General features: G+C 35.6%; 3 protein-coding genes and 1 pseudogene across 3 annotated transcripts; 3 read left to right on the top strand and 1 right to left on the bottom strand.

The window, feature by feature from the left end:
• Nucleotides 1-218: 218 nt before the first annotated feature.
• Nucleotides 219-6,733, bottom strand: LOC120014597 (beta-amyrin synthase-like). Its single transcript, XM_038866587.1, has 15 exons — nt 6,409-6,733; nt 3,739-4,014; nt 3,451-3,648; nt 3,276-3,360; nt 3,023-3,192; nt 2,734-2,925; nt 2,522-2,635; nt 2,200-2,319; nt 1,981-2,103; nt 1,699-1,797; nt 1,507-1,563; nt 1,017-1,385; nt 829-909; nt 649-732; nt 219-544 (listed from the first exon to the last, which is right to left on the bottom strand). The coding sequence occupies exons 1-15, from the start codon at nt 6,607-6,609 to the stop codon at nt 431-433; spliced, it is 2,283 nt and encodes a 760-aa protein (XP_038722515.1). The 5' UTR covers nt 6,610-6,733; the 3' UTR covers nt 219-430.
• A 5,243-nt stretch (nt 6,734-11,976) lies between these two features.
• Nucleotides 11,977-14,000, top strand: LOC120015746 (cytochrome P450 705A12-like). The gene is made up of 2 exons (XM_038868294.1): nt 11,977-12,922; nt 13,198-14,000. Exons 1-2 carry the CDS (start codon nt 12,002-12,004, stop codon nt 13,813-13,815), a joined length of 1,539 nt encoding a protein of 512 aa, XP_038724222.1. The 5' UTR covers nt 11,977-12,001; the 3' UTR covers nt 13,816-14,000.
• A 1,917-nt stretch (nt 14,001-15,917) lies between these two features.
• Nucleotides 15,918-17,764, top strand: LOC120014116 (annotated as a pseudogene).
• Nucleotides 17,765-21,518: 3,754 nt separating this feature from the next.
• Nucleotides 21,519-23,449, top strand: LOC120015775 (cytochrome P450 705A12-like). The gene is made up of 2 exons (XM_038868326.1): nt 21,519-22,439; nt 22,715-23,449. The coding sequence occupies exons 1-2, from the start codon at nt 21,519-21,521 to the stop codon at nt 23,330-23,332; spliced, it is 1,539 nt and encodes a 512-aa protein (XP_038724254.1). The 3' UTR covers nt 23,333-23,449.
• The last annotated feature ends 778 nt before the right edge of the window (nt 23,450-24,227 follow it).

Consider the following 24,227-nt stretch of genomic DNA (forward strand, 5'->3'; position numbering starts at 1 on the left):
CTTATATGACTTCCAAAAGTTTGCATACAAGTTGGGTGAATGGAACAAATAAATAGGTTGGGGATTTTGTAAAAGTAGCGTCCGACTACCTGTATAAATTAGCGTTGATATAATCTGATTAATAGTAAAATCAAACGTTGGCTCCTTTGATAGACATAAATCACAACAACTAGTTACCTGCAATTTCATTCCGTCTGATGCAATAAACACATTTGGAAGAATCACGATATTATTAAGTGAGACACACATTTAACGTGATTAAGATTAAGACGACACGCCTTTGTACAAATAAGATATAAGCCACAATGTAATTTCAGTAATTTCAATTATGAAATTATACAATACCAAAATGTCACCCCAAAAAAAGAAAGTAATCACACTTATAATAATTTACAATTGTCTCCATAACGTGTGTGTGTGTATATATATATTATTGATTATAGAGGACTCTTTTTCGATACTCTGCTAATGCCCACAATGGAAATATATTCCTATAAGCAGCATAGTGTTGCATGCAGTTCCTCATGAACACACCAGTGCATTCCTGCCAATTTTAGAAATTAATATATATATATATATATGTAAGTTTTGTAGACATTGATAGAGTATTTCCAAGTAATTGTGCATGATTAAAATAAAAAGACTTACATGTTGTGGGAAATCACCATTCTCCAATTGAGAATTGATTATCAATTTCGCAGCACGATGAAGAGGTGTCGGGTCTCTTTCAGCCTAAGCATTAATTTTAGGAAGTAATTATTCATAAGATTACAAATTGATGCAGCACTTTATTAATTATTCATCATCAACTAATACGTAGTAACTAACCTGACCAGAGTGAAGCAAACCCAACGTTGCCCATGCCGTATGTACCAAGTTCTCTCGACCACCTTCAAGAGGGATGTATTTCTGCATCACCCAACGATGTATTATTAATGCACGCTAGTGATTACTAGACAGTGGTTTTTAGGATTTAAGATTTAGGGTTTAGGTAAATGTCGATGTCATGAATATACCTTTTGTGGGCATGAAAGATAGCTCTCACCCCAACCGCCATTCTCGCCTTGAGTCCTAAGAAGGAAATCAACCCCTTTTCGTACAGCGGCACAATTGTAGTATCTCCTACCAGCAGCTGCTAGGCCTAGAAGTGCAAACCATGTAGCATATGTGAAGCAAACTCCCCAACACCCATACCATGAACCATCAGGCATTTGCACATTCTCCAGGTATTTGACAGCATTCTCAATGTACATTTCAATCTCCTTCTTCCTGTGCTGAGGGTGCAACTTCTTGAACAATACTAAAGCTTGCATCGCCGATGAGGTACACTCGACATACTCGTGTTCAACGACGATGTCCGCGAAGAACTCCGTGGGATTCAGAAACTGATTAGGGTGAAAGATGGATGATGATGAAAGCCAAATTAATCAAGAGCCAAAATATATGGAATTAATTAGCATACTAATTTTGTAAAAAATATATATTTTTTAAAAATTAGGCACTTACTTCTAACCATTCTTGAGCCCCTGCTGGTTCCCAACCTGATACACCTCCATTTTTACTCTGAGAATTAAGGAATGCATTAATTTATTAGACTATTGTTTGATCGAGACAGTTTTGATGGATATATGACTTCTACGGATTTGAGAGCTCTACAATTCCCGAATCCGACTTCTAGGGCTGGAAGCCAACACTTACTTGAAGAGAAAGCAAAACATTGACAGCATCATATAATCTGTGAGGCTCCATCTCCTCACCAACAATTTCCGGTGGCATTATTGAGAATAGCAAACAACACTGCATATATAACAGAGTTTGATGAGACTCTAGCTATAACATAATAAATTACAATAATTCAACGTACGTTTTGTTATTTATAAGCACTGAGTGGCCCTGCTGTCACGATCGACTGACATTTAATCACGTCATTTCCATTCATAAAAGAAAAAAAATTTGTGTATGCAGATGATGATATGGTACCTTCAAAGCTTCTGCAGTGCAATCAGAAACTTGCCATCCATGGTCTTGGTCAGAGAAAGTCCAAGATCCCTTGGAAATATGCCTGTGCATGCTCTTGAAGTCACCAGAAGGATTGTCTCTCACCTTTTAATTATCAGAAAGAAAATTTTTTTTAAAAAAATAATAATAAAGTTGACGTAATTAGTGCTTAATTGTTATGTAAAAAAAAAGCAGTAAAACCTGAGATTTCTTTATGAAGTCATGCCCTCTTTCAAGTATATGTGGTATTTCATCGGTGAGATTGGTGGCAAGCAAAGCTTGAATGGCGAAACCAGCATCCCACTCTTGGCTGCCAAAACTCTGCATACCATTTTTCGGGGATTTCATATGAGTTAAACCCAAGTACGACAATATATATACGTTCAATATTCTTAACCCTAAACCCTAAACAACTTTAATATAGTCGTTTGGTCGGGTCTAGGAGTAAAGTAGAGATATTTATATTAACTCAAATAACGACATTTTTACTGGAGAATTTCTATATATATATATATTGATATACCTGCATTTTCATTCCATCTTCTGCAACCCACAAGTAATCGGGGATCCGGGCGAGATGTTTTCTGAAGGCATCACCATTTGGATCTTCAACCCAACAAGCAAGCATACATAGAACCTGTTCCATCATTTCACACACTCAAAAGAATTCTTTAGGGTACGTAAAAAAATGTATATTTATGAATTCAATTCCTTGATAATCTTATCGATGATCACCTTTTCAACACATCCTATAGTTATATATCGACTGTTTTCATCTTCATAATGGATGTGCTTCATTGTTACCGCAAGAGCATGGTCTCTAATCAACTTGTTCATCGGCCAACGGGTGAGTAGAGGCTCCGTAAGCACATACAAGCTGTCCCACATCAAGTTTTGTATCAATGGATGAGGGTAGTATAGATCCTCCTGCACACATACATACATACATACATATATATATAACAAAATTAAATTACGACATATATAATCAAGTGCAATAATGTATTTACTTAATCAAACGTACCTTTGCACATAAATGGCGAACTTTTCTCCAGTTAATTTGGTTGAATGGTTGAATATTGTAGAGTTCTTCTCTCATTTCTAAAATCAGCGGAGTGATCGGACCCACGAATCTCTTCCCATATAAATATGACATTGGCATATAAACCAATCGACAATAACACCACATTTTTGCTGCAACATTCAAACCATACGTAAAATCATTAATCTACTATATATATATATATATGTATAATGTATTTATTTGTCCAAATTACCTGGATGCATTGGGAGAAACCAAGGAAGGAGCCAGAACTCTGGGGGCATTGGGTTCGTCCCGGACCAATCGAACAAACCAATAATCTGAAACATTAATTAAGATTAAGATAAATATATAGACTAGAATTCATAAATTAAGTAGTGTAATTAGTGTTGAGATTAATTAATTGGTACCGAAAGCCAAGTCTTTCCCCAAGAAGGTATGTATGTGACACCACCATGGTCATGAATCCATTTTCGAGCTCTTGCGCAGGCATTATTCTTACCACCTTCAGGTCCTTCTCCCAGAATTCTCATGCAAATGTAGCTCAGACATGTGCAGAACATTGTGCTGTGACCCTCTATATGTAATCCCCATCCACCATCTTCATTCTATAAGTTATCAAATGGGGTTATAAACATCTTTATAATATATACATATACATACATACATACTTATATATATATATGAAGTGTAAGTACCTGATGGTTGTATAAGTAGCGAAGGATTTCTTTACAATGCTCTTTAGGGAAGACGACATCTAGATATCCTGTGATGTATGTACACATCACCAAGGGAGGGAGGAAGAACAATGGGCCACCATTTTCAGCGGGCCAATGACCATCGTGGGCCTGCAAGGCCCCAAAGTAGTGAACGGCCCTTCTTAAGGAAGCCGTGGCCTTCTCATATGTGATTTCTTCACCATCCTCGACCTTCACAGGTGGTATTGTTTGCTTGAAATTTTTCTCCTTCAGAAACTGAGGTCATAACATATATAATATTTTATTGTTTTATTCGGGACCCAATCAAACCAAAAAAGTGAGGAGTAATTCAGAAGGATTTATACAACACTAATGTATAACTCCTCAGGAATTTCAATTGCGTTTATATTAAAAAAATAAGAATTTTTATTAATATATTACATATAATATGCAAAGAAAATTTTTCAAAATTGAGGAGAAATACATATATTTTTAGAAAGATATATAGTTTATAACTTTATATCACATTTTAAATATTATATATATGTAATAATTTTTCTTCAAAGTTAGGGTGGAATTGGCTTTGCGCCTGACTAGTATCTTTGAAATAATTATATTAAAAGAAACGTTGACTAAAAATTTCCCATAATCGTGAATAAGCAATCAGGAGTCCCACTTTTCTTCAACATTAAATTAATGTGCCCAAACTGCTTTTTCATGTATATATATATATATATATATACACACACCAATCAGGAGTCTCACCTACGGACGCTTGTATTATGGATGTTCGATTTTAACTCTTAAGTCAATATCTGACTTTTTGTATTTGCTGTGGAGCCCATTGGTTTGGGCCCGACAGCAAAACTGTAAAATGTACGCTCGTATGTTTGTAAAAATACGGGCATGCGTATGGGTGACATATTATATAAGGATCTAATGTGAAGATGTAAAATAAGGGTTTATATTTACATCATTGATTCGAAACATATAAAACCAAAAATTATGGACCTCACTTGTCATCTCAATCATACACATCATTAAAATATATCCATTATTTTACACTCTTACATTAGATCCTTATGTGAGAATTTATCATATATATATATATATAAATTTGAAATTCAAATGTCCGTATACGGACTTCGTATTCAACAACTGTAAACCGTAAATTATAATGTTTAAGGAAGTTCGCGTGTGAGAACCCATATATATATATGTTGGAATTATCACATAATGGTCTAAAGTAAGGGTGTCAAATAAATGTCTATGTTTACATCATTGATTTGAAACATATGAGACCTAAAGTAGTGAGTCCCACTTGACATCTTACTCATTTACACCATTAAATATTATATATATATATATATATATATATATATATAGGAATTCTCCTATGTGGACCAAAAGTGTGGACCAAGTTTGTGGACCAAAATCCAATGGTTGTAATCAATCACAACATAAGTGGGGGCCACACATTTATTATGGGGCCCACCACATCTATGGTTGAAAAATAAGTCCACAAACTTGGTCCACACTTTTGATCACATAGGAGAATTTCTGATATATATATATATATATATATATATATATATATATATATATATATATATATATATATATATATATATATATATATATATATATGTTCTCACATGTGGAGGGACATCCGCAATCCTACGGTGATAATAAATGGAGATGAATCTTATTTGCACCCCATTTTTTGCTAAGTACACCCCATTCACCCTTTAAAAATACATTAGATTGGGGTGTACTTAGCAAAAAATGGGGTGCAAATAAGAGTCATCTAAATGGATTGTCTAAGTGTGGGTGAGTGGATCCCATTTCAAGTGTATTGAATATATATATATATATATATATATATATGTTCTCACATGTGGAGGGACATCCGCATGCTGATAATAAATGGATTCTCCAAGTGTGGGTGAGTGGGTCCCATTTCAAATGTATTGATAGCGGCCGGGAAAGAAGACCATAAGCAAATTTTTTACGGTTGGGGACTGAAATTAGTCCAGTCAAGTCAATTTCATCAAATCTCCATCATTCAATGTATGATTATATTGGATTTGATAACACCACACCCATGATTCAATGATGTAGATTTGGTGAAATTGGTGGAATAATTCTAACCAATCTTTTTTCAATATCATCCCAGTAATGGATGTGTTACTCTTTGATTCAATTACCAGGTATATCAATCAATGAACAAGATCTATTACTGGGATGCTTTTTACTGGAATCTCTAATATTTTTGAAAAATAAAAACTAAAAACATAGAGTGAGCAACTAACTAACAACGTGAAGAACCCGGTTTTCTCCATTAAGTTAGACGCCCACTAATCATATATGTAACTTTGATTCATGCAATTACCATGCAACCTCAAACTTGTATAAATTTTAAGAAAAATTGATCCACAACCCTCAAAGTGTACGTAGTACGTAGTTGCTGTCTTAATGTAACTAATTAGGTTTATTGGTCTAGTTGTATTAAAATAGCTTAAATAATTAGCTCTTAACTGAGGAAATTAAGACTTATTGTTGTTTGACACCATCACGTATCTGGGAACCAGAAGAGCAGCTACGTACATCTTCACAAACGGAGAAATTAAGAAGAGAAAACAAATTGTTCATGTCATTAAATATTTATACCTGCATTCGCCAGAGAAGATCGCCACAAGGCCTGATTTGATTCCGAGTTTTGCAGAAATTCTCGCGAGCGTCTTCAACCTCAGCTCGCTCTTCAGGAGTTCCAGCTTCAGAATCAAACTCCCATATCTGCCTCCCTACATAATTGTTTGTGCTGTACAAGTATGGATCATCACCTCCCTCAGCAATTTTTAACCTCCACATTCTTAAATATTTCCTCTCTTTAATTCACACAAACCCTAAATTATGGTACAGAGTGCTGCACAAACTGTCTGCAGATGATATATATATATCTGTACACTCATACACATATATATGGTACAGAGTGGGCAAACTGTTTGATGATATATATGAACACCCACCTATCCTTTCAATATATATATATACTGTATATATGTATCTAAAAATGCCAACCATACACATTAATTATACAGGTTTCAGCGCAATTAATTTATTGTGATATAGAAAGATACATTACAACTTCTAACAATGCAATTTATTAATGGGGCCAAATATTTTATATATGAACACCTCATCAATTTATGACATAAACCAACTGTAAACTTCTTAACAAAAAAAACAGACAATTATTAACAAGATTCAATCTCATATCATATTCTTAATTATTATTCTCTTCAACGATTCTGCATCATTAATTTAAGTGAAATAGAATGAAAACATAAAATCCTCCCCCACATCGATATCTATCTGTGTGTGTGTGTGTGTGCACAAGAATTTTGAACACATTATTAGGTAGATAATTCTTATATGCTTCACCAATCGTGCAATGCATGAATTTTTAGTTTAACAGAAATACAAGATGAGTACATAAGCATCTACCTAGTAATATTAAAATTTTGGGAAAATTGGTGATAAGTCCATCTCTTAAAAGTGTTATTACAACAAGGACACTCTTAAAAGTTTTATTTCATAAAGTTTGAAATACTATTCCATAAAGAACAAAAAGTTAAAATATATGATTTTATTATCTAAAATACCCTCATTTTCATTCTCAAACATGGCACAAGCCATGACTCATCTCTAACCTTCACCGGAATCTTCGTTTCCATCTCTGAAAGCTTCGTCCTCACCCCCATGGCTTATTTGACAATTCTATGGCATTTTCAGTGATTTTTCATCCCCAATTTTTTTGTATTCGAACTAGATCTACTCATACTCACCACGGGGCTTGTAGAACTTGTTGTTCGCCTTCGATATGTCATCATATCATTATTTTCGACATTTTCTGTGATGATTTTCATGATTTTTTGGTTATGATGTGAGATCTGCAGACTGCAGGTGATATGTTATCTATTTCGATTAATTTGATATCTATCATAATGTTATCTGTCTTGTTAAAATGTTATATGTTTGAAGTTCCAAAAGGACCAAAATCGATAACATATCAGAACAAATCTAAAACAGATATAATATTTGCAGATTCAGATTCGATTTCAAAAGAATATTTACAGATAAAAAACATATATAATATTGACATATACAAAATAGATATAATATCATATACGAAACAGATATGATATCTACAAATTCATATCCGATTTCAGATGGCAAAAATAGTTCAAAAAAGCAATAAAACCTCAAAGGTGATGCGCCTAGGTCCATGGAGTTGATGGTCACCGGAGTTGGCCGTATTGACCGGATCTAACTCTTTTCCAAAGGTGGCCGTGATTTCAGGAAGTTTTTTCAGCAAATCAAGTGATAATTGATGGCCACTGATGAGTGGGCTTTGATTGGGCTGACCAAGAGCTTCATTTCGGTAGTTCGTTGGTCGAAAAGAATGGCTGGAAGGCCAATTTCTGGTGATTGGTGTGAAGGAAGAAGAAGAGAGAGAAAAAAAAGGAGAAAGAAGAATTATAGCACGCGCGTGACAATAAAATGAATCTCAAGGATATTTTTATCAACTTAACACAAATGTATTTTTTTGTAAAGATTTTTCCGCTTTATCATTTTTGGAATATATAAGTCCCAAAAATGTCCTTTTGCCTAATTTCCCCTAAAATTTTCAACCCAATAAACATCAACAATATTGTTCATTTTACGTTGTTCGGCTCTCGTGGATATATCGGGTCCTCACGGCTTTACCATCCCAAGAGGTCGGTCATCCCAATAGTGCTATTGCAGAAACACGCTTAGCTATGGAGTAGTTATTACGGGATGTTGTCCTCCTGGAAAACGCGTTGATGATAGTTAGGATCGAAACCATCTATATATGTTAACAAATAATGACAATGTGACAGAGTATCAGTATGTTTTTCTATTTGACCAAACAAATGACAGAGGATCACATTTAAATATTTGCCCTAACTAACTGAATTTTTGTTAAAATGCAAATTCAACTATCATGTCACTCTCTTAAAATTCAATATGCTCTCCTGGCCTATCACAACCAAAAGTTACAAAAATTATGTTTTCTTGTAACAAATAGACATCCAGATTAAAAAAAAAATAAAAGTCGGTACAGATTTTGTTCCAATTACAGTATTTTTTTTTTTGTGGGTGATGAATGATGATGATGTTATTGTAGTTTAGTTTAACAATACTCTTTTCTACTTGTCCTATTTTTTTTTGTGTAAAATATAAACCTTGTTCATTCATGGTGCATCAGCATAATTACGTAACATATAAACAAAATTAATATTGAAATTTAAGCCAATTGATTAGATACTCGTTCGTGATTAATTTATTGTTTATGGAACACGATGAGTTTACTTTGTTTGATTCTCGTTACATGTAAACTTGGCATGAAACCATTTTGGTACTTTGGATTGTTAGAGAATGTTTTAAATAAGCAAATTTTATTCTAAAACATTTTTGTCTTAAAATAAAATATTAAAAATATTATTTATATTTCTTTATAAGTTTATGTGTGAATCACATAATAATATTTTGAATTTGATTAGGTTCTTCGTAAAGCCTTGCATCATATTTTAGAAAATAAAATATATTTTCTAAACAAAGATTGAATCGTTTTGAGTGTATGAAAATTTCTATTGAAGACATGCATCATGATTGATTGGTTGGTTTGGATGAGTGTCGATGTTGTAGTGTGATAGCATTGTTGTTTGTTTGGTTGCTGAGGAATTTGTTAGGTTGGCTTTGTTGTTGTTAATTTGTGGTTTGTTGTTAGCTATGTTATTGTCATCTGGTCAGTTGTTGTTTGTGGAGTTGTATGGGCGGTTGTTGGTGCCACAGTTTCCGATGGTTATTCCGGACTGCGGTGTGCTGCCTTTGAGATTTGTGGATGGTTTTGTGCGCCACGACCTCCGACGGCTTTCTAGAATATCGTGTGCTGCTACCTTTGATATTTATGGATGGTTTTGAGTGTCATGGCCTCCGATGGTTTTCCGGACTATCGTGTGCTGCGTGTGATTGTTGCATTGGATGGTTGGTTGTGTTGGAGCCATGATGTGTACGATAGCATGCATATATAATGCATATTTTGTTGGTATTGACTGTGAAATGACCATATTGAGTATTGTCTGATATTTTTATCTTGGTTGTTTCGGTTGTTGCTCTGTGTTCAAGTAGATTTAATATACTCTTTATTTTGTTGGTTGTTTCGGTATTCGTTTATCATTGTTTGATTCGTTTGTGTGATTATTGTGCACTCGGGTACCTACCACATAGGTATCTGGGTTCCTGTCGGGTACTTACCCCTACTGGGCTTCATAGCTCATCCTCTCTTTCTTTGTTTCCCCCACTTTCAAGTGAGTTCATTGACGATGATCAGCTTTCAACGGCATGATTGTGGTGACATGGATACTAGGATCTGTCGGGTTATGGGTAGTTTTTGCTAGGTTGTTGTTGTTTAAGTTCCACATATTGAATTTGATTAGTTGTTTGAATATTTTTATAATTTATTTTAATAATAAATGCATTGTGAGGATTTGGGAAAATTTTCGGTAGTTGAGGTTAGTTTAGTAATTTCGCAGACCCCCTCAGGAACGGGTCGTTACAAATCTTCTTAACAAAAAAACAGACAATTATTAACAAGTTCAATCTCATATCATATTCTTAATTATTATTCTCTTCAACCATTCTGCATCATTAATTTAAGTAAAATAGAATGAAAACATAAAATCCTCCCCCACATAGATATCTTTCAGTATTACATACCAACATGTTGACTTACACACACACACATATATAGGAATTATCCAATAAGTATTCAAAGTAAGAACTTAAAATAAGTACAGTTTTTTGACCACTGATTTAAAACATGTGGGATCCAAAACAGTGGATCCCACTGTTTTGAGTACTTATTTTAAGTCCCAATAGTGCTATTGTAAAAGCACGCTTAACTACGTAGTAGTTATTAAAGGATGTTGTCCTTCTGAAAAACGCACTGATGATAGTTAGGAACCGAAATCATCTATATATGTTAATAAATAATGACGATGTGACAAAGTATCAATATGTTTTTCTATTTGACCAAACAGATGAGACTCTTTGTGGTTTGATTTTTAAGTTTCTACGTGTGTTCCACTAACATTTAAATATTTTCCCTAACTGAATTTTTATTAAAATGCAAATTCAACTATCATGTCACTCTCTTAAAATTCAATATGCTCTCCTGCCCTATCACAACCAAAAGTTATAAAAAATTAAAGGATTTTTTTTTTGTGTGTGGGTGATGAATGATGATGTTATTGTATTGTAGTTTAGTTTAACAATATTCTCTTTTCTACTTGTCCTATTTTTTTGGTGTAAAATCTAAACCTTGTTCATTCATGATTTCATGGTACATCAGCATAATTACGTAACATATAACCAAAGTCAATATTGAAATTTAAGCCAATTGATTAATTTCTTGTTTTTGGAACATGATGAAGGAGTTTACTTTGTTTGATTTTAGTAAGGAGTTTACTTTGTTTGATTCAAACTCACTCTCCATACAAACACGTAATGCTAGCTTGTAGTATGACACGAGAGAAATAAATTTGGATTATATATTGACATATTTTTGTTCCAAAACGTTCTACAAAAATTTAAAACTAGTAAGTTAGACATCAACGTTTTACGAAATCTAAACTAACAAATTAGACATGGTTTTTGAGAGGAAATTGTAGCTAAAAATTGGAACCCCTATCAGTCTAAAAACTCTATGCATGTATCATCTTGAAGTAGATATCGAACTCACAAACTCATCAGAGAACATGCTCTCTCTTAATTATTAGTTTGGAAAATATTATAATTAATAATTTCTAACAATAACTCATGATGACATTTGACCCAGCTTAATTATTTTTAAATTTGTGGAAGCACCCACGCCAACCATGATGCATTGACCTTCACTGTAGTAGTTCACGTCCCTCAATTCCTAAATAATATTTTCAACTGCCAATTCGCCAGATTATTGCACATATGCTGATCATTGATGTTCGCAGACTAACCAACTGAGATTCGATATCTTACATAGCTGGAACCATTTGGACCAACATCTCTCGATGTGAATCCCATGTTTTAATTAAGGTGCTGGCAACCACCAGACCAACTCTCTTGTCTATTCACTAGTTATAGTTATATATACATACATATGTGTGTATGAAAATATCATCATCATCTCTGTAAGGCCATGACAACAATCACTGATGTGAAATACTACTACTTGTTCCTCTTCTTTCTCTGGCTCTTCTCAACCTTTCTCCTTCGATATATCTTCAAAAAATCAACAAATAAGGATGGAAGCAACCATCTCCCTCCGAGCCCGCCGTCACTTCCATTGGTTGGTCACATCCACCTCCTAAGAAAAGAGATTCACCTCTGCTTCCAAAGACTTGCCATCAAATACGGCCCTCTCTTGTATCTCCGCTTAGGTCCTTTTAAGTTCGTTCTTGTGTCTTCCGCGTCTATGGCGACCGAGGTGTTCAAGTCCCACGACGTCGCGTTTTCATCGAAGCCTACCTCGGTCTTCAAGGACCGGTTGATATTTGGGAATATAGGGTTTATCCTTTCTCCTTATGGAGATTACTGGAGGTACTTGAAGAAATTGACGGTCACTGAGCTTTTTACCGCAAAACAACTTCAGAGATCGCGCAATGTTAGACGGGAGGAGCTACACCGGTATTTAAAGAAAGTATTGGAGAAAGCGAGGGGAAACGAGGTGTTCAATGTCAAGATGGAGTTGATGAAGATGACCAACAACACCATATGCAGGATGGCTATGAGCACGAGATGTTCGGAGGAAGATAATGAGGCCGAACAGGTGCAGGAGGTTGTTTTTGGGTCGTTTGAGTTGGCTATGAAGACTGCCATCGTAGCGCTGGCAGGACCTCTGAGAGGAATCGTTAATTGGATGTATGGGGGAGAGGAGATGGAGATGGATAGAAAGTGCGACGAGTTGTTGGAGAGAATGTGGAAGGAGCATGAAGAGAGAGCGAAGCGAGAAGGTGTTGATAGAGAAGATAAAGATTTGATGGATATTTTCATGGAAGCTTATCATGATACAAAATCCGAGTTCAAGATTACCAAGAACCAGATCAAAGCTTGCATTCTGGTAATAATAGTATCTTCTTTTATATTGGATCCCTTTTCTCATTTCATGCGCATCTTACAGCACAATCTGATTTCTAACTTTGAAATAAGTAGGAGTCCTAGTACTACTGAACTCTGAGAAGAAATCGTATGAGTCCATCTTAGTATTTGGGATAGTTTGGAGAAAAAATAATGGGATTCGTAAAACTGTTGTAGTTATATATATACCCTTTGCTTTTCTTTGAGAATACATGTGGGTTCACTCAATCACTTTGGTATATCCTTTTGCACTTCCAGGATATCTTCATTGCAGGAACAAGTACATCTACAGATGCTATGCAATGGATGATGACGAATCTAATCAATCATCCTAAAATATTTGAAAAAGCAAGAGAAGAGATAGATTCAGTGGTGGGAAATGACAGACTGGTTGAAGAAACAGATCTTCCAAACCTCCCATACTTGCAAGCTATTGTGAAGGAAGCACTAAGACTATACCCACCAGGATCTCTTTTGCCAAGAAAAACCTACAAAGCCTGTCAACTCTCAGGCTATGATATTCCCAAGGACATCATGGTAGTTTTCAATTTATATGCCATAATGAGAGACCCTGAAGCTTGGGATAATCCAGATGAATTCATCCCTGAAAGATTCTTGTCTTCCAATAACGAAAAAGCAAATCAAATTGCCAACCTTCTCACTTTTGGTGCCGGAAGAAGGATGTGTCCTGGATCAACCTTAGCTCTTACCATGATGAACACTACTATTGCATCAATGGTTCAATGCTTTGATTGGAAGGTTGGTATGGATGGAGATAAAGTACTGAATACGGAACCAAAAGCCGGCTTCCATTTGTCGCTTGAAGAGCCTCTTCAGTGTCGTCCAATCGTTCGGTTCAATCCATTTTCTTCTTAAACAATGAAGGAAGGATTGTAAAACAACTTCTAATTATGTTTTTGTGTGCTTGTTTTGCTTTCCTAATTATGTGTTGGTTGATGAAATAAACTATCAAGACTTGCTTGTAGTACGTAATATATGATCGTCAACAGTTATGGTACGTAATATATATATATGTCCCTATTTTCATTTTGTGGTAATTTTTCGTTTAAACAGTTGTATGTTTGGATTGATGTTAATTTGAAGGTTTTGTTGTACATAATTTGTCATGTCTTAAAGAAGAATTTGGCCGAACTACGTAAAATTATTCTCTTATTGATTTATGATTCTTTTTCCATATTAATTATTTGTTCACCGTAAACATCTTGAGTTCTTTCCGCACAACAAATGTTTTTGTTTTTGTTTTTGTTTTTGGGCGAAAACCACACTCACTACATTTGATGTGTATGGAACAAACCCATCACACTTGGACAATAGTCTAGAAACCGCAGATATTATGTAAATACACTAAAAATATGTTCAAACTGGTGAGAAAATATGACTAACATTGGCGTATGCAAAAGAGAAATACATATTCACCATCCATTGGAACTTGAAGTTTCAAAGAAAGTGATGTTTCGATGATCAGGAAACCACCCTCCACCCACGCACCCCACCAAATTCTTTTGTTAATTTGTTATTACCTTATAATTTTATACACAATGTATTTTGTCTCTCCGAGTACTTATATCTTCTTCTTCTTCTTCAGTTAATTAGTAGCTCAATCTTGATTTTTGGTGGACAATGCGAGCCACGATGCATTAACCTAGCTTATTTTGAAACTTGTTGGTGCACATCCCAATTATGATGCATCCATTGACCTAGCTAGCCAGCTAACTTTGTGCCCTCAAAGGTGGAATTCTTCACTTGGACTCTATTACTGAAGAAGATAAACACAAGAGATAATCTGGCAAACAGAGGTGTTATACAGTGGGCTGAAAATGTATGTCCTTTATGTCGTATTCTACCTGAAACTATTGATCACCTGTTCTGCCAGTGCCACGGTCCTTCCTTATTATGGTGCTATATTATGAATTGGTGGGGTATTTATTGGTGCTCTCCTGGTGGTATTTGCAATCTGTTTGAACAATGGGCTGTCATGGCCAGAGGTGGACTACAAAGGAAATTATGGAGAATCTTATTTTATGTGGTGGTGTGGTCAATATGGTTGGAAAGGAACGACACAATTTTCAGGGGTAAAGAGGTGGATTGGGGTAATGTTCTAGCAATGATATTTGCGAGATGTCAACTCTGGATTAAATTCCAACTACCACACTTCCCATACTCCAACCAGCAGCAAGCAGTGTCATGCAGGCCTGTACAAGATTGGCGCCCAATTTCAGTTAACGTGGCTAGGCCTTCTGAAATCTGGTCTCCTCCGCAGAGTGGTTTCTTGAAATGGAATATTGATGGCTCCGCATTTGGAAAACCAGGGCCAGCTGGTATAGGAGGAGTTCTAAGGGACTTAGATGGAGCTTCTGTATGTTTGTTCTCGTGCAACGTTGGTGTGTGTGAATCCAATGAAGCAGAATTTATGGCTCTGAGAATGGCGTTGCATTTAACTGTTACTCAACCATGTTATCTTTGAAGAATATCATTGTGGAAACTGATTCCCAAAGTGTACATTCATGGGCTACACGGGCTGCTGAGGTGCCATGGAAGCTTAACCAATTATTGAATGCTGTGGAATGGGCCAAACTACAGCTGACATCAGTCTCGTTAAAACACATCAGTAGAGAAGGCAATCAGGTTGCAGATCTTTTAGCTAAAGGAGGTGTAGGGAGAAGTTCAGATCATGTTGTCTGGTTTGGGATTTGAGGATATGTAGTTACCTTGCTTTATGATTATACTTTGATGGTTTGTCTTTAATTGCCGCTCCCTTCTTTTGTACATTATCAGACCATCCCTCTGATGCCCTATTGTATTTTTCTTTGTTGTGAATATTTGCTTTGCTTATCAAAAAAAAAAAAACAATTTCAGGTTTGTTGGCACATTTTTAGCATAAAAAGGTGCATCCAAATGGATGTTGGAAACCAGCCTAGCTAGCCAGCCAGCTAGTTTTGTGAAAATTAAAATCATCTATGGCAACCATCTCTAAAGTCCAATACTACTACTACTACTTTATCCTCTTCCTTCTCTGGCTCTTCTCAAGCTTCCTCCTTCAATATGTGTTCAAGAAATCCAACCAAAATGGAACCAACCATCTCCGCCGGATCCCTCCAAGCCCACTGGCACTTCCATTGATTGGTCACGTCCACCTCCTACGTAAAGACATCCATGTATGCTTCCAAAAACTAGCCCTTAAATACGGCCCCCTCTTATATATACAGTTAGGCTCTTTCAAGTTCCTTCTTGTATCATCCGCCTCCGTGGCGACTAAGGTGTTCAAGTTACATGACGTCGCGTTTTCATCGAAGCCGGCATCAATCTTTGAGGACCGGTTGTTATTCGGGACCATAGGGTTTGTGTTTTCTCCCTATGGAGATTATTGGAAGTAAATGAAGAAACTAATCGTCACCGAGCTTCTTGGTGCACGATAGCTTAAACGATCAAGCAAGGTTCGACGGGAGGAGCTGCACCAGTATTTGAAGAAAGTGTTGAAGAAAGCGAGGTGGTCAACGTCAAGGCCGAGTTGACAAAGCTCACCAACAACACCATATGCAGAATGGCTTTGAGCATCAGATGCTCGGAGGAAGAGATAATGAGGCTAAAGAGGTAATGGCGATCGTTTTTGGGTTATTGGAGTTGGCTACGAAGTTGACCGTGGCAGAACTGGCTGGTTCTCTCAGAAGAATTGGTTATTGGATGTATGGGAGACAAGAGATGGTGGTAACTAGAAAGTGCGACGAGTTGTTGGAGAAAGTATGGAAGGAGCATGAAGAGAGGGCAAAGCGAGAAGGTGTTGATAGAGAAGACAAAGATTTGATAATATTCTCTTGGAAGCTTATCATGATGAGAAAGCTGAATTCAAGGTTACCAAAAATCATATCAAAGCATGCATTCTGGTACGAAGTTATCTCAAATGAAAGCCTCCACAATTTATCGAAAACGATAAATATCCCAAAAGTTATATATTAGTATCCCAGTTATCCCAACTGCTGAGTTAGATGCACGAGATCCAAGTGAATTCATGGACTCCATATATTCCATATGATGCATATGAAATCTTTTGCATACAATTCAACAGCTGTGATAACTCGGATACCAGCTTCTGGGATCCCTATCATAACTAAAAATTTATTGATAACCCTCACTTATGATGGAGGAATACCAAGGTTACATAATTTTGAATGTTCTTTTGCAATTGCAGGATCTCTTCATTGCAGGAACAAGTACATCTACAGAAACAATGCAATGGGTGATGGCAAATCTATTCAATCACCCAGAAGTAAAGAAAAAAGTAAGAGAAAAGATAGATTCTGCCGTTGGAAACAAGAGGCTTGTTGAAGAAATAGATCTTCCAAATCTTCCATACTTACAAGCTGTTGTGAAGGAAACTAATACTATATCCAACAAGACCACTTGTATCAAGAAAAACCTGCATTGCATGCAAAGTTTCAGGCTTTGACATACCCAAAGATATGATGGTATTTTTCAATTACTATGCCATAATGAGGGATCCTGAAGCTTGGGACAATCCTAATGAATTCATCCCCGAAAGATTCTTGTCTTCTTCCAAAGAAGAAGCAAATAATCAAATCCTCAATTTCGTTGCGTTTGGCGCTGGAAGAAGAATGTGTCCTGAAGCAACCCTAGCACTTACCTTGATGAACACTACTATTGCATCAATGGTTCAATGTTTTGATTGGAAGGCTGGTATGGATGGAGATAGAGCAGTGAATATGAACCGGAGGTTGGCTTGTATTTGGCTCCTGCCGCGCCTCTTTAGTGTCGTCCAATCATTCGATTCAATCCATTTTCTTATTAAACATGGCAGGATGTTTATCTTCAATTATGTATCAGTTCTGCTACTCGTCCCAGTGATCTCAGTTGTTGAGGTGTATGGACCAGATTTAAAGTATATGTGGAGCCCATCATATACTCTTTAAATCTAGTCCATGCACCTTAGCAACTAGGATTTCAATTGCTGGGGCGAATATCATTTTCAATTATGTATTGTGTGATTTTATGTTTCATTCTTATTTGTTGCAGGGGCAGCATCTCTCTATGCCTTTGTGACTTTTAGTTTAATGACATCTCAATATGTTTTAATGGAATGTTCAATCCATACTGGAAAAGTATATCATATATATCTGGCATGCTATCAGCTATTGAAACATTGTACGTTGTTTAAAAAAGATGAAGTATTGAGAAAGCCCTATACTTACTGAAAAAGTTCAAACAAGTCAGTTTAAAATTTTTCGGACTAAACAAGTCCCTCTACCTTACATTTTAGACTAAACAAACCCCCGTACTGAATTCCGTTACAACAACGCTAACGTGAATTTTATTATTATTTTGTGCTCCCCGAAGTGGATGACAAGTGTCATTTTGCTGTTTGGCCAATTTGTTTCTTGTGGGCGAAAGATGAGGAGCAGGAGTATGAATCGGATTTGTCAAGGAGTATCGATCGGAGAAGACGAACTATAGTTGTGCGGCAATGGTGGTGGTGTCCAAATCCTAAAATCAATTTTTGACAAATAATTTTCTTAATTTTTAATTATTGATTTTTGACACTAAAACCATCTCATAACATCAAAACTCATTTATATTTTCTTAAAATAAAAGTAATATGATATATTTTTTGCCACGTGAGCGGTTTTCAATGAAAATTTAGTATAAAAAGGTTAATAGAGTCGGCAACGCAAAGTTGAAGTGCTTGTTTAATCCGAAAAATTATACAAAGGCTTGTATGAATTTTTTCTAAAAAGTACATAAGATTTTTCGATACTTATCTCTTTAAAAAAACAATTGTACAAACGAGTCTTGTATGCATTTTGTGAAATTATTGTGTATATCAACTTAATTTCAAGGTCTATAGTCTATATTATAAGTTTTTCATATATGATATTATAATGTCATCTTTTCTTACGTCATGTCTACCACTTGACTTGAGTGGGCAGGGCCACAAGTCTTTATAGTGTCAAGTTTGATTGTGTTGGGTGAGCTACTAAGTGGCGATGAGACTAAGTCTCTTGTCCCACTTTGCCTAAGGGAAGATGTCAAATATAGAATATAATAAGTCAAACTTTCAATATAAATATATATATGTATGTATGTATCTAAACATGCGAACCAAACACATTAATTATATAGGTTTGAACGCAATTAATTTATTGTGAGAAAGTGTTTTATAGAAAGATACATTACGACTTCTAACAATGAAATTTATTAATGGGGCCAAATATTTTACATATGAACACCTCATCAATTTATGACATAAACCAACTGCAATATTCTTAACAAAAAAAAACAGACAATTATTAACAAGATTCAATCTCATATCATATTCTTAATTATTATTCTCTTCAACGATTCTGCATCATTAATTTAAGTAAAATAGAATGAAAACATAAAATCCTCCCCCACATCGATATCTTTCAGTATTACATATCAACATGTTGACTTACATATATATACGTGTGTGTGCGCGCGCATAAGAATATTGAACACATTATTAGGTAGATAATTCTTATATGCTTCACCAATCGTGCAATGCATGAATTTTTAGTTTAACAGAAATACAAGATGAGTACATAAGCATCTACCTAGTAATATTAAAATTTTCAACCCAATAAACATCAACAATGTTGTTCGCGTTACGTTGTTCTGTTCTCGTGAATACATTGGGTCCGCACTGCTTTACCGTTCCAGGAGGCCAATCATCCCAATAGTGCTCTTGCAAAAACACGCTTAACTACGGAATAGTTATTACGGGATATTATCCTCTTGAAAAACGCGTTGATAATAGGTAAGAACTGAAATCATCTATATATGTTAACAAATAATGACGATGTGACAGAGTATCAATATGTTTTTCTATTTGACTAGGGATGGCAAAGGGTCGGGTACCCTTCCAATTAGCAAATACCAAAATCATTTCCATTTAAGATACTCTATACCAAAACCGTTCCAAAACCATTTAAAAAACCATTTAAATTTCCAAACCCGGAACAGTTCCATAATCATTTACCATCGGGTACCCGTTTACCATTTTACTTTTCATATTTTTATTTTTTTCTTTGATGATTATATTAATATAAATTAATATTGAGTATGATTTATATTAATTATGATTTTATAATTAAAATTAGTCTAATTTATAGTTTTATTAGTATGCTTTCTATAACTATATACGTTTTAATACGCTTTATCATGTTATAATTTAGTCTACCTTTATAAATGATTTATAATATTATTACTATAATGGATCTTTTTATTAAATGGTTCGGGTACCCTAAACCCGACACAAAAAACCAAACCCGATCCTAAACCATGACGGGTTTGAAAACCAAAACCAAAACCGTTTCCAAAACCTATAGGACCGATTTTCGGGTTTTAAACGGATCGGATACCCTGCGGATAGTGCTCGGATCGGTTTTTTTTGCCATCTCTATATTTGACCAAACAAATGACAGAGTATCGTACATTTAAATATTTGCCCTAACAAACAGAATTTTTATTAAAATGCAAATTCAACTATCATGTCACTCTCTCAAAATTCAATGTGCTCTCCTGGCCTATCACAACCAAGTTATAAAAAATTGAAGGATTTTTTTTTGTGTGGGTGATGAATGATGATGTTATTGTATTGTAGTTTAGTTTAACAAGATTCTCTTTTCTATTGTCCTATTTTTTGGTGTAAAATATAAACCTTGTTCATTCATGATTTCATGGTACATCAGCATAATTAGTTAACATATAAACAAAATCAATATTGAAATTTAAGCTAATTGATTAGATACACGTTCGTGATTAATTTCTTGTTTTTGGAACATGATGAAGGAGTTTACTTTGTTTGATTTTAGTAAGAAGTTTACTTTGTTTGATTTAAACTCACTCTCCATACAAACACGTAATGCTTGTAGTATGACACGAGAGAAATAAATTTGGATTATTGACATATTTTTGTTCCAAAACATTCTACGAAAATTTAAAACTAGCAAGTTAGACATCTTTTCGTTACGAAATCTAAACTAGCAAATTATACATGGTTTTTGAGTGAAAATTGTAGTTAAAAATTGAAACCCCTATCAATCCAAAAACTCTATGCATGTATCGTCTTGAAGTAGATATCGAACTCACAAACTCATCAGAGAAGATACACATAGCGTTAATTATTAGTTAGGAAAATATTATAATTAATAATTTCTAACAATAACTCATGATGACATTTGACCCAGCTTAATTATTTTTAAATTTGCGGAAGCACCCACGCCAACCATGATGCATTGACCTTCACTGTAGTAGTTCACGTCCCTCAATTCCTAAATAATATTTTCAACTGCCAATTCGCCAGATTATTGCACATATGCTGATCATTGATGTTCGCAGACTAACCAACTGAGATTCGATATCTTACATAGCTGGAACCATTTGGACCAACATCTCTCGATGTGAATCCCATGTTTTAATTAAGGTGCTGGCAACCACCAGACCAACTCTCTTGTCTATTCACTAGTTATAGTTATATATACATACATATGTGTGTATGAAAATATCATCATCATCTCTGTAAAGCCATGACAACAGTCACTGATGTGAAATACTACTACTTGTTCCTCTTCTTTCTCTGGCTCTTCTCAACCTTTCTCCTTCGATATATCTTCAAAAAATCGACAAATAAGGATGGAAGCAACCATCTCCCTCCGAGCCCGCCGTCACTTCCATTGGTTGGTCACATCCACCTCCTAAGAAAAGAGATTCACCTCTGCTTCCAAAGACTTGCCATCAAATACGGCCCTCTCTTGTATCTCCGCTTAGGTCCTTTTAAGTTCGTTCTTGTGTCTTCCGCGTCTATGGCGACCGAGGTGTTCAAGTCCCACGACGTCGCGTTTTCATCGAAGCCTACCTCGGTCTTCAAGGACCGGTTGATATTTGGGAATATAGGGTTTGTCCTTTCTCCTTATGGAGATTACTGGAGGTACTTGAAGAAACTGACGGTCACTGAGCTTTTTACTGCGAAACAGCTCCAGAGATCGCGCAACGTTAGAAGGGAGGAGCTACACCGGTATTTAAAGAAAGTATTGGAGAAAGCGAGGGGAAACGAGGTGTTCAATGTCAAGATGGAGTTGATGAAGATGACCAACAACACCATATGCAGGATGGCTTTGAGCACGAGATGTTCGGAGGAAGATAATGAGGCCGAACGGGTGCAGGAGGTTGTTTTTGGGTCGTTTGAGTTGGCTATGAAGACGGCCATCGTAGCGCTGGCTGGACCTCTGAGAGGAATCGTTAATTGGATGTATGGGGGAGAGGAGATGGAGATGGACAGAAAGTGCGACGAGTTGTTGGAGAGAATGTGGAAGGAGCATGAAGAGAGAGCGAAGCGAGATGGTGTTGATAGAGAAGATAAAGATTTGATGGATATTTTCATGGAAGCTTATCATGATACAAAATCCGAGTTCAAGATTACCAAGAACCAGATCAAAGCCTGCATTCTGGTAATAATAGTATCTTCTTTTATATTGGATCCCTTTTCTCATTTCATGCGCATCTTACAGCACAATCTGATTTCTAACTTTGAAATAAGTAGGAGTCCTAGTACTACTGAACTCTGAGAAGAAATCGTATGAGTCCATCTTAGTATTTGGGATAGTTTGGAGAAAAAATAATGGGATTCGTAAAACTGTTGTAGTTATATATATACCCTTTGCTTTTCTTTGAGAATACATGTGGGTTCACTCAATCACTTTGGTATATCCTTTTGCACTTCCAGGATATCTTCATTGCAGGAACAAGTACATCTACAGATGCTATGCAATGGATGATGACGAATCTAATCAATCATCCTAAAATATTTGAAAAAGCAAGAGAAGAGATAGATTCAGTGGTGGGAAATGACAGACTGGTTGAAGAAACAGATCTTCCAAACCTCCCATACTTGCAAGCTATTGTGAAGGAAGCACTAAGACTATACCCACCAGGATCTCTTTTGCCAAGAAAAACCTACAAAGCCTGTCAACTCTCAGGCTATGATATTCCCAAGGACATCATGGTAGTTTTCAATTTATATGCCATAATGAGAGACCCTGAAGCTTGGGATAATCCAGATGAATTCATCCCTGAAAGATTCTTGTCTTCCAATAACGAAAAAGCAAATCAAATTGCCAACCTTCTCACTTTTGGTGCCGGAAGAAGGATGTGTCCTGGATCAACCTTAGCTCTTACCATGATGAACACTACTATTGCATCAATGGTTCAATGCTTTGATTGGAAGGTTGGTATGGATGGAGATAAAGTACTGAATACGGAACCAAAAGCCGGCTTCCATTTGTCGCTTGAAGAGCCTCTTCAGTGTCGTCCAATCGTTCGGTTCAATCCATTTTCTTCTTAAACAATGAAGGAAATATTGTAAAACAACTTCTAATTATGTTTTTGTGTGCTTGTTTTGCTTTCCTAATGTGTTGGTTGATGAAATAAACTATCAAGACTTGCTTGTAGTACGTAATATATGATCATCAACAGTTATGGTACGTAATATATATGTCCCTATTTTCATTTTGTCATTTTGTGGTAATTTTTCGTTTAAACAGTTGTATGTTTGGATTGATGTTAATTTGAAGGTTTTGTTGTACATAATTTGTCATGTCTTAAAGAAGAATTTGGCCGAACTACGTAAAATTATTCTCTTATTGATTTCTGATTCTTTTTCCATATTAATTATTTGTTCACCGTAAACTTGTTTCCGCACAACAATTTTTTTTTTTTTTTGTTTATTTGGCGAAAACCACACTCACTACATTTGATGTGTATGGAACAAACCCATCACACTTGGACAATAGTCTAGAAACAGCAGATATTACGCAAATACACTAAAAATATGTTCAAACTGGTGAGAAAATATGACTAACATTGGCGTATGCAAAAGAGAAATACATATTCACCATCCATTGGAACTTGAAGTTTCAAAGAAAGTGGTGTTTCAAAGACCAGAAAACCACCCTTCACCCACCCCACCCCAACCCACCAAATTCTTTTGTTAATTTGTTATTACCTTATTAGGGTAATAAAAATAAAAAACTGGTCGTTGAGTTTTAGCAAGAATTTAAAATAGTTTTGAGTTGGATTGATGTTATAGTTTCTGAATTTAATAGTTCTTAAGATATTTAATAATTATCGACAGGTGAATGCCTGACCGGTGATTTGTTATTGCCAAGGAATACAATTCTCTCGAGGTTGACAGCTTGGTGAGATGATGTAGAATTGATCTTATTCAACGAGAATATCCA

This window comes from Tripterygium wilfordii, chromosome 14 (assembly GCF_013401445.1).
Source record: "Tripterygium wilfordii isolate XIE 37 chromosome 14, ASM1340144v1, whole genome shotgun sequence".
Taxonomy (NCBI): domain Eukaryota; kingdom Viridiplantae; phylum Streptophyta; class Magnoliopsida; order Celastrales; family Celastraceae; genus Tripterygium; species Tripterygium wilfordii.